This window comes from Nelusetta ayraudi, unplaced genomic scaffold (assembly GCF_046127955.1).
Source record: "Nelusetta ayraudi isolate G7.1 ecotype Tasmania unplaced genomic scaffold, CSIRO-AGI_Nayr_v1 ptg000011l, whole genome shotgun sequence".
In the NCBI taxonomy this organism is placed as follows: domain Eukaryota; kingdom Metazoa; phylum Chordata; class Actinopteri; order Tetraodontiformes; family Monacanthidae; genus Nelusetta; species Nelusetta ayraudi.
Window position 1 is genome coordinate 28,684,061 of NW_027466061.1, and position 10,802 is coordinate 28,694,862.

General features: G+C 50.1%; 2 protein-coding genes across 3 annotated transcripts; both read right to left on the minus strand.

The window, feature by feature from the left end:
• Positions 1 to 276: 276 nt before the first annotated feature.
• kcnj15 (potassium inwardly rectifying channel subfamily J member 15) lies at positions 277 to 2,702 on the minus strand. Of its 2 annotated transcripts, none has more exons than XM_076022466.1 (2): positions 2,556 to 2,702; positions 277 to 1,646 (listed from the first exon to the last, which is right to left on the minus strand). In XM_076022466.1, the coding sequence occupies exon 2, from the start codon at positions 1,620 to 1,622 to the stop codon at positions 600 to 602; it is 1,023 nt and encodes a 340-aa protein (XP_075878581.1). In that variant the 5' UTR covers positions 1,623 to 1,646; positions 2,556 to 2,702; the 3' UTR covers positions 277 to 599. The 2 variants fall into 2 exon arrangements, with proteins under 2 accessions (XP_075878581.1, XP_075878580.1); XM_076022465.1 differs by having other exon boundaries at positions 277 to 1,649; positions 2,556 to 2,701.
• A 1,386-nt stretch (positions 2,703 to 4,088) lies between these two features.
• smg8 (SMG8 nonsense mediated mRNA decay factor) lies at positions 4,089 to 10,736 on the minus strand. The gene is made up of 5 exons (XM_076022469.1): positions 10,080 to 10,736; positions 8,707 to 9,610; positions 7,406 to 7,551; positions 6,386 to 7,270; positions 4,089 to 5,139 (listed from the first exon to the last, which is right to left on the minus strand). Exons 1-5 carry the CDS (start codon positions 10,701 to 10,703, stop codon positions 4,912 to 4,914), a joined length of 2,787 nt encoding a protein of 928 aa, XP_075878584.1. The 5' UTR covers positions 10,704 to 10,736; the 3' UTR covers positions 4,089 to 4,911.
• Between the last annotated feature and the right edge of the window lie 66 nt (positions 10,737 to 10,802).

Below are 10,802 nucleotides of genomic sequence, written 5' to 3' on the forward strand. Positions count from 1 at the left end.
TATTGTGTCTCTTATAGGGAAAAAGTCCGGCTGTGACTGTGTGCGCTGAGGGACTATTTGGACCAGACACACTGGGCTGCCGGCTGCCTGTGAGTGTTGACTCAACAAAAACTCAAAACAAAACAAAACTGCCGAGCCGAGTTCTGTCCTTCAGGTTCCGTCACCTGCCTTCTGACTTAATCGGCTCAGTTAATTAGTCACTTATTGTTCCCCGGTATTAGATAGTAATTTAACTAGAGACAATTATACATTCTTTTCACAAACCACAAACCACTAGATTGTACAAGAGAGACATTTTTATTTACAAAAATGTTGTTGTTTTTTAAAAATCCAGACACACCATGTAAAGAACCTATACTATTCAAGGATTCATTCCTAAATGCTATAGTGTCATTTGCCTGCAATAAATTGATACTGACTTTATCTAAGGAAAAAAAAAAAACTAGTAATGATTAATAATTAATAAAAATAGAATAAAAAATAGAAGAAAATGCACTTCCATAAAAGGACTTCTCTGAGTTTTGACACTGCATTTGGATACCACATTCTTCCCTGTTGTACATCAGAATGCTTGAGTCAGTGGCGTGAGGGCTCATCTTCTACTTCTTCTTGTAGCCCTCCTCCAGCTTCAGCTTCTCTGCCTTGTGACTGTGGAACTCTGGGTCGTTGCACACCTGCACTTTGTCAAAAAAGTTGAAATCCGCCACGTATCGCCCGCCGGTGGTGCTAAACAGCACAGGTTTGAACTCATAACCCCACAGGATCTCCCGAGGCACGTAGGAGGTGCGACTCTGGCACGTGGCGGCCGTGGACTCCATGGTGGCGTTGAGGGTGATGAGCAGCTCGAACTCCCGGCTCAGCAGGTTGTTGGCGGTGAGGCCGGCCAGCGGGCTGCTCTCGTCCAGGACGTGGTAAAAGGTGAGCGGCAGGATGAGGAAGGGACACTCGCCACTGGAGTCCATGTAGAAGTCCACGGAGCTCTGGTGGACCAGCGTCTTCTCGCCCTCCTGCGTCTCGTTGGGGTGGAGCAGCTTCCCGGTCAGCTGACACTGGATGAGGAGGCTCTTCCTCATGTTGGCCACCCTCACCATCAGGCATAGCTTGCCCTGGCGGCGGCAGATGACGGCCGACTGGCTAAACTTGATGGTCTCGGCTCTCTTCTTGGGACGGGCCAGTTTGGCCAGGAAGGCGCCCGTGACGAAGATCTCTGCGAGGCCGGTGATGACGAGCTGGGCCACCAGGGTGAAGATGGCCAGGGGGCATTCCTCGGAGATGACCCGATAGCCGTAGCCAATGGTGGTCTGGGACTCCAGGGAGAAGAGGAAGGCTCCGGTCAGGGTCTGGACGTTGTCCACGCAAGGCGTGTGGTTGGAACTTAGGCCCGGCTCAAAGTCTCCGTTGCCCAGGCCGATGAGGTAGAAGATGACCCCGAAGATGAACCAGGTCATGACAAAGGTGGAGGCGAAGAGGGTGAGCTTGTAGCGCCACTTCATGTCCACCACGGTGGTCCAGATGTCGTGCAGGTAGAGCTTGACCATTCCCTCCACGTTGTCAATGCGCACGTTGTTGTGGCCATCTTTGGACACGATCCGTCTCTGAACAGGCGACTTCCTGGTGGCCATGTTGCTTTTGTTTAAGATTGATCACTTCTGACAACAAACAAGGGGGGGGGGGGAGATTGTCACTTTCAGTCAGTTTGAAATGACCCTGTTCTTTGTTGCATTATGGTCTGGAGATCTACCTCCACGTCACCACAAAGGAGGATGGAATTCAATCTGTGGCGTTGGACTGGTCTGTCCAGTGGCAGAATAAAGGGAAACTCACACTACACAGTGAGCAGAATTCACTTAAAAATGATCCCTGACAAAAAAGGCCCAGGAGAAAACAGCTCACAGAGAAAATAATAATTCACAATTTTAAACATGACCTTTTGTCTTTTCTTTTCTATGTAAATATATATACATATATATAATATATATAAAGCCCCTCTTGACCTACTGAGTTGGAAAGTCTGACCAGAAGGAGTCAAATAAATTCTAAACTTCAGAACACATACATTTGAAAACATAAAGCTGAAAGGGTTTTAGCTCGGCAACAACAGGAAAATTACTCGAAATCAGCTTTGGAGGAAAAAAATGTCCGATATAACAAAATGTGACCTACGAAAAGAAAACAAGAAAAAAAATGTTGCAAGTAGGACAAAGTCACATAAATGGAACAGTTTGGGAGACGACCAGCGTCGCTCTGTGGTGATTGGTTATGCTCTTTTTTTTCTGCGTGACTCAAACATGTCAATGTTTGACATTGTTCTTTAAACTCGATCTTTTCCATTGGCGACTCAAGTATAACAAAAGATTCACCAAAATCAAGTCCTGAATAAATAAATAAATAAAGACCCCCCCACAACCCCCCCAAAAAAGTGTGTATATGGATATATAATAGATATATACACCCACTTTTCACACACCGTCTTAACCTTGTGTGCGTCAATCAAGGTCGCACTTCAGACACACTGACGACCTCGGCGTGTCGGCAGTGTGTGCCGCTGTACTCACATTGTTGAATCCGAGTCTCAGGTGTTCCTCCAGACGATTGTTTGAGACAACATCTAGTTGGGTGTCTTCTTCCCGCTGTTGTGAGCACTGAGTGAACTTTAGCACAGCCGTGCTCAGGCTGCAACACAGAAGTCTGATCAACAAGTGGGCCGCCTTTAACCCCGCCCCCCCTCCCTGTGCCACCACTCACCTGTCCACAGGTGAAACAGAAAAGCTTTACGTTTGTTTGGTGCTTTTTATAGATGTTGTTGTTTCACACAGGATCCCAGATTTACTGTTTGCAGTAGCTGGAGCGTCTCTGAAGGATTGACTAAGCTGCTGTTTCACCCAAAACAGGCACCAGTCTCAACAAATTCTCACTTTTATTTCCATGATGATGTTCACTTCACAAAAAGTGAAAGACTAGTTTTTAGAGCTGCACAAAATAAATAAGAAATAGGTTCTTATTATTATTGTTGTCATTGTTATTTGACCATCAACAGCAGAAGCAGGTGACGTGGAAAGGCTTTGCAATGGCAGTTGAAAGGCAAAGCCGATCAGATATCAGTGATCATCTGCAGTGAAACACTGTGATAAATCACGCAATCAACGACTCCAGTAATACACGTAGTGTTCTTTTAAGTCCTCACAGCTTCTACTTTATGACCCTGGGCTTTGTTATTAACCTAATTGTTATTATCCACATTCCTCGGGGCTGTGTGCACGTCACCGCCGTCCATTTCCTTGTTCCGGGAAACTGAACATCTTCACTGCCGTGTGATGATTTGTTGCAGCAGTATAATAATATGCCACCGTGGTAAGAATGCGGGTAGACCATAATGTTCTGAGAGATGGGAAGTAACAAAGCTCCAAGTACGGTAGGTGCTATAATTCCCTGAGTGAGATTCTCAGTTGCAGATTTCTCTCCACATTAGGAGCTACGGTTGAGTGTCCACATGTTGTTGGCCGCTTGCTTGAGGCGAGACAAATATTACAAATAATAGCAAATCAATGAAAAGCCTCGTTAAAAGAATGACGCGGGTTAGTCACTCGTTATATCAAAAGTAACAAATATGGACTTCTGATGTTTGCTTTGACGTTTAAGAGGCAGTGATGATACTTCCCAAGCTGATCTGGGAGCAGTCGCCATCCTGAAAAAGCATTCATTCATTCATCTTCTATGCCCGCTTATTCCTATTCAGGGTCACGGGGGTCTGCTGGAGCCTCTCCCAGCTGTCTTAGGGTGAAGGCAGGGTGACACCCTGGACAAGTCGCCAGTTCATCGCAGGGCCACATAGACACAGACAACCATTCACACTCACATGCACACCTATGGACAATTTAGAATGTTCAATTGACCTCACATGCATGTTTTTGGAGTGTGGGAGGAAGCCGGAGAACCCGGAGAGAACCCACGCAAACTCCACACAGAAAGGTCCCAGGCCCGGGCCCTGGAAATCGAACCCACGACCTTCTTGCTGTGAGGCGGCAGCGCTAACCACTGCGCCACCGTGTCGCCCCCCTGAAAAAACAAATATAAATGTACTTTATAGATCCAAAAACCAAAGTGACATTTTATTTATCCTTGAAATATAATAATATATATTTATATAAAACTGACACAGAGTTGTGATTATTTTTTTATGCTGTGATGTCATCAAGCAAAACACAAGTCACTTATTTTCTTCTCTCCACTGGTTTCACATGTTCACACGTTTAAATGAAAACTCAAACAACACCACTTAATAAGTACTGATCAACCAATCTTGATTCAGATCCCAATTCTGCCCACTGAAGATTTTGCCATTAATTATTAATATTATTGCAGTGACAGTGACTCTGCTGTGAACAATCAATTTCTATGCTTGAACTTCTGGCACGTTGTCTGACTCTGTAGTGACAGTCGACGCCTTTGCGCAGGACAGCGCTCGCTCCTGTTCAAATGAGAAGTGTCAGAAAGAGTTTGGCTCAGAACGAGGGAGGATGAGTTGACATCCTCCTCGCCTCCGCACGCAGCTGGACCATCGCGGCCAAGCTGCTGGGGGAAAAAAATTAAAATGAAAAAAAATTCTGGGCTGCTGATTTGCAGCCGCAGCGGCCGCCCTGCAGGTGAGGAGGGAGGGGACGGACTGGAACCATCTTACAAAGAGCAGGTGGAGCTCTGTTGAGGGCTGGCTCCCTGATACCCAGCCCCCCCCCCAACAAGTCCCTCACTCAACGCTGGATGCAAAGTGTAGACTTCAGTCTCTCCTCCGAGGAGCTTCGATCAGGAGGGACGACGCTGGCGTCAGGCACCGACTCCCCGCTCAGGAACTCAGGCTCCTGGGGCCGCTTGCTTGAGGGGCCACACTCCGGCCGTGGTGACGTGGACTGGGCCTCACTGTGCTGGAGGGTTGGTGGTGGCGGCGGCGGCGGTGGTGGCCTTCAGGATCCCCCGCAGCACCTTGAAGTTGTTGAGCGGCTGGTTCTCCTTGGGAGGGTAACAGGGGCCGTGATCGGTGGCGTAGGAGTACGGGAAGCGCAGCACCCACAGGCCGTCGGGCGGCACCACCAGGTCAGTCTGTTCGGGGTGGAAGGTCGGGCAGGGAGGAGGCCCAGGCTGCACCTGGAGGCAACACAGTCAGGACACGACGCACGTCAAGAGAGCCGCTGGAGGTTAACGCCGGCTCGATGCCGCAACAAAAAAAGAATGAAAACACAAAGATAAAATCAGCACCTCTGTCTGTATCCACTCAGGTGCTAACCAACTGGCTTTTAATGTGAACTTGCTAACTTGAAAGATCTTCCTCATCTTCCACCTGCACAACTTGAGCTTCTGGACACTGGAGGATGTGTTTTATGAGGGCAGGACTAACACTGGAGGGCGCGGCAGTAAAGATGACCCGCCTGGTTGATGATCCATGTATAAAATGAAGCAACGGCTCAGAGAGCAGAAGACACTTTATCAGCAGCGAGGAGCCAAAACTCAAACTGTCAGATGGGGGGGGGGGGGGGGGAAGCTGAAGATTCCTTCCTGTTATTTAACACTTCACTCTGAAATGTGTCACTTCTTTGTTCTGGTGAACATCATCAGTTTCCAAATGGGGCTGATTTTTTTTTATTTTCCTTCCTAATTAATAAAAACTTGTTAATACTCAGAGGCGACTCTGTCACTGGAGAGGAAGCGTCGGGACTCATCTTTCACGATTGAATTAAATAACAGCCTTTTTTTTCTCTGTCCAACAGTATTTCTCTTGAAGAGCTGTTCTGATCAGATCTGCAATGTTACAGTGTTGTTTGGGATTACTCCATAAAAGTAATCAAACTGATTACTCTTTAAAAAAAAAAGTAATCGAATTACTTCTTTAACCGCTTTGTTTCATAAGTAATCAATTACTACTTACTTTAATTTAAAAAAAAAGATAGTACAGTAACAGTTGAGAGCGTCTCGTTTCCTGCACACAACGAACCACGGTATTCTTTCATTCAGACGAGATGAACTCATTTCCAGCTATCAAACGCAATCGCTGTTTTTTTTTCTTTTGCTGCCGCCATGCTTGTTTTGGGGCTTTGTCGCATGTGAATGAGGTTGCATGCACGGCTGCATCATCAACCTGCGACGTCACTGTTGTCGGTCGTTTTTTGTGGACAATAAGACATTTTTTAGCTTGCAAAATATTTCAGAAAAGTAACGGAATCGTTGCTTGATAAAGTAATTATGATATAATGACCATTTTCGCCAGAGTAATCCCATCACATTACTCTGTTACTAAAAAGGTAGTTTAATTACAGCACTGGATTACTTAGTAATAGATTACTGGCCAGCACTGGCGATGTAAAGCAAAACGTCACTGGAACCATGTGCAGTGTACCTGTGGGTTGAGGGTGACCTCCAGCGGGGCGTCTGGCACCACGATGAAGAGGCGGACCAGCAGGGCGTAGTGCGGCTTCAGGCTGCGGCCCTGGGACGGCGTGGGGATGTAGAGCGGCATGTCCGCGTTCAGCACCCTGCTCGCGGGCTCTTTGGCGCCCCCTGGGCCCAGCACCTTGACTATTTTGTCAGGCCCGCAGCTGATGAAGCGTCGGCCCCTGCCGTCCTCGTACTCGAAGCCCACGTAGACCCGAGCCACGTCGTCCCGGCGGCGGCCCCTGCCGAGGCCACTGGTGCTCCCCCGCTTACCCACCACGGTTTTGTTGGGGGCGGGCCAGGAGGAGGAGCCTCCGTCTAGGGCCTCCGTCAGCGCCGCCTCCTCCTCCGAGCGAGAGCGGATCACCAGGTCCCACGGCAGGAGGAAGGAGGAGCCGGGGAGGAAGCCCGGCTGCTCCAGGCCAACGTGACAGTTGTAGGACTTGGCCGGTCCCAGTCTGACCAGGGACCAGCTGGAGAACTTGGGCAGGAGGCCTTTGGGGCAGCCGGAGTGCATCATTCCCGGGAGGTACTCCACCGTGGAGGGCTGCCGGTCCACCAGGCTCGGCCGCTTCTGCTGCACCGGAGCCTCGGCGCCGTCGCCCTCGCCGTAGGGCCCCAGGCTGTCGGCAGACTGGCCCAGGCTGAGGGCCAGGCTGAGGCTGGGGTCTCCCGGCGTGTGGCTCTGAGCCGCGGTCTGCTCCTTCAGCCGCTCGGCCTCGGCGGGGCCCTGGGCCTCGGTCGGGGGCTGCTCGGCCTGGTTGCTGGCGGGCGCCGGGTCGGGAGTGCTGGGCTGGAAGACCGGGAAGTCCACCCGCTCCAGTTTCCCGCAGCACTTCTCCTCCAGCATCTGTCGGTGAGGAGAGAAGATATGGAGACGAGCAGGAGAGACGGCGACTCTGCGTTTAAACTCTGTCTGTTCACAGGCAGATGATGAGAGTGGGAACTGAACGAGTCAGTCTCAATGCTGCGTGTCACTCCCGACCTGGTAAAAGTCGTAGTTGGCGGCCTGGACGTCAAACGGATCCTCGCGCGGCGCCTGTTTCCTGCCACAGTTGCAGGAGCTGGTGAAGCGCCCCCTGCTGTTGTGGTAGAGGATGGGCGGGTTGTGGTCAATGTCCGGCTTCTCTCCTGCAGAAGAGAACAAAACAAACCAAAAACCCCCACAGACGTCAGTATTGTTTTCCATCAGTTGGAACGCGCACATTAGAAACATTCGTGACAGTCATCTGACGTGGGGTGAGTCACTCATTAGACCCCAGAGAAATGACACAATGAGTTGTGTTTCTCATCAACACAACTATTAGGGCTGTGCGATTAATCAATTTTAAATTGAAATCGGATTTATTAGTCAAGACGATGTAAAAAAAGAAAGAAAAAAAAAGGAACATCTGAAAATTGATTTTCCTGATTTTCATTCATCGTTGTTCAAGATGATAGAAAAACCTTCATTTGTGTTTGGTTCTTAAGTTTTCACTTCATTCCCAAATAAGGGGACTCCATCTTTGTTTATGAAGAAACTGTTCATTCTGAAGTTTGGTGGAAGTGAATTCCTCGCTTCATTAATTTCAAGTGATTCATCTTTGTTTGGTCAAGAAGACTGTAAATGTTGTCACTTTATTAAACCCAAGGAGGATTTATAAAATCTTTCAGTTGCACTTTGTTCCCAGTAGGGAAATTTGTTCACTATTATTCTCTTTATTAAAATAAAGATAAAATATTTCTAATCATTTATTCGATTATCTTTTGCAGTTTTACAAAAAAAAAAAATTAAATTGAAAATCCAAGTTTACGGAGAAAAAAAAAATCTGGATTTTATTTTTGTCCAAAACCATTTAAAGGTGTCATTTAAGTGATGACGCTAGGCGCTAATAATCCAAAAACTCTGACAGATTTTCAGAAAATAGCATCATTAAACCCTTTGTTTGCAGCCTCCAGCTAAAATGACTACAGTCTTGCTGCTAGCGAGCGCACTTGCAGTGACATCATCTTTTCACAAGCTCTTCTAATCTGCACTTTAGCAGGTTAGAACATGGCTGGTCTGGTATTGCGTGGCCTGTTGTACCATGTTGCACCATTTTGTCTTAATGTATTGTGGCGTATGTAGTGTACGGTCGGTTTGTGACCTGTCCCACTGTATCTGTCTTACTGCACTGCACTGTGTACGAGTAAAGTACTAAAGTAGTATATAGTTATCTAATCAGGTGGTGTTTCAGTTGACTTCAGGGACGACGTGGGAGTGGGGACGCACACGAGGAGGTGGAGGATGTGCCAGGTCACACTCACCTGGCTGAGGCAGCAGGTGGAACTTGTGGACGCAGTGCTGGTCCGTCAGACTCCTCTCCTCGCACAGCTGGTGGCCGTTGCTCCAGAACTTGTAGCAGTCCTCGTGGAGCTGCAGAGCGTAGCGCTGGAAGGCCACGCCGCGGGCGTGCTGGCTGTAGACCCGCAGCGCCTGCGCCAGCTGGTTCTTGTGCACCGCCGTGGTGTAGTTGTGCGGCAGGTTGGACTGGTAGGCGCTGTGGGCCAGCGGCAGAGCCTTCTGGCACCGGTTCTCCGAGAACTTGGTGTCGGCTTCCAGGAAACCCTCCAGCAGCTTCAGCTGGCTCTGCACCTTGGCGGCCAGCTCGGCCGTTTCTTCCTCCGTGTTGCAGATGAGGACCTGGTGGAGTCTGGAGGCCACCTGGACCCACTTGGGGTAGGTGGGCAGCTCAAAATGCGAAGGCTGGGGGTTCCGCCCGACGCTGTCGTCGAAGCCTTTCTTGGACAGCACCAGCTCCACGTGCTGCCACAGGAACTCCTTGAGGCTGCAGTCCGTGGGCAGACCGCCCATCGGCACCACGCACGGCTCCCCGCTGGTGGCCGTCTGCCGGGCCGAGCGCCTCATCTGCTGGTAGCGCCTCGGCCCCGACACCGGCACCGAGGAGTCCTGCTCGGTCAGGATACAGTTGGACCTCAGATGACTGAGCAGGGCACCGATGGGGTCTTCCTCCACCGTCGGTATCACGTACACAAACGCCTGGTTGGCGGGGACGGTGAACAGACAGTTGCCGCTCTGGTTGGTGAGGACGCGGCTCTTGCGGAAGATGCGGTAGATCTGGTCCTCCAGCGCGTGCTGGAGCCGGCGCCGGGGCGAGTGCTTCTTCGGCTTGTCGGACATCCCTGCAGACTCGGAGCCGTTGGCGGAAACCTGAGGAGGAAGTCAGCTGATCGGTCATTTTTATTTTATTTTTTGCATGACAATACAGAAGATGCATGTTCTCTCCTGTGTCTGCGTGGGTTCTCTCCTGGCTCATCCAATAGTCCAAAAACACACATGTGAGGCGAACAGGGAACCTTAAATTGACCTTAGATATATGCATGTGAATGGAAACCTGCCTTCACCCTGTGACAGCTGGGAGCAGCTCCAGCAGACCCCGCACAAGGCTGAGTGCAGGATTATAGAAGATAAATGAATGGATGGAAAATAGGAATAGCAAGAAATGTGAAACTGAACTTAAAGACCAACATTGTCGAATTGTCTCAGCGTAAATCCTTCTGTGAAGGTGTTCAGCATACCTCAGAATCAAAATATATATGTACAGCAAAACTATACTCATGATGTCAATGAGTGTCTGTGTCCTGCATGGATAAGAAAAAAAAAAGGAAGGGAGTGAGACCTTGAGGGAGCCGTTCATCTGGAAGACGAAGAGGAGCCGCGGAGGACAAGGCCGACAGTTCACCTTCCACTCTTTGGACACCGGGCAGTCCTTGATGGCAGCCCGGAGCAGGGGCAGAACCTTCTGCCGCAGCGAGTCCAGGGCTCTGAAGAGCCGGTCGTAGGCAACGTCGAAGGTCTGGTTCGGGTGGACGAGCAGGAGGACGTGGCACACGGAGAACATGTAGAGCAGGTGGAGGCAGTGCTGCCTCTCCAGGCCCTTCCAGAAGTCGTGGGCGTCGGCGTGGCCGGTGGCGGCGCTCAGGGACTGACAGGCCCGCAGGAGCTGCCGGCCGTCCCAGGCGGATGAGAGCAGCAGGTAGAGAACTCGGCTCTCCGGGTTGTAGAACGTCTCAATGCGGCTGTCCGGGCTGCCGCCGTCCTCCGGCTCGCCGAATAGCGAGAAGATGTGCTTGTCCGCCAGCATGTTGAGGAGAGACTCCTTGGCCGCCGCCGACTGCATGTTGCTCTTCCCGAAGACACCCACCACACACAGGCCGCCGTCCCGGTGAGCAGCGTCGTCCCGGAGCTCTGCCTGAAGCAGAGACCCCAAACTCACAGCGACGGACATGTTCGCTTCCTTCATGTTGAGTTGGTCGGTATGAAAACAACGACGCACGCGTTTCCGGCCACACTTCCGTGTTCTTGAGTAAAACTGTCCGTGTAGGGGGCAATATTCATGTAC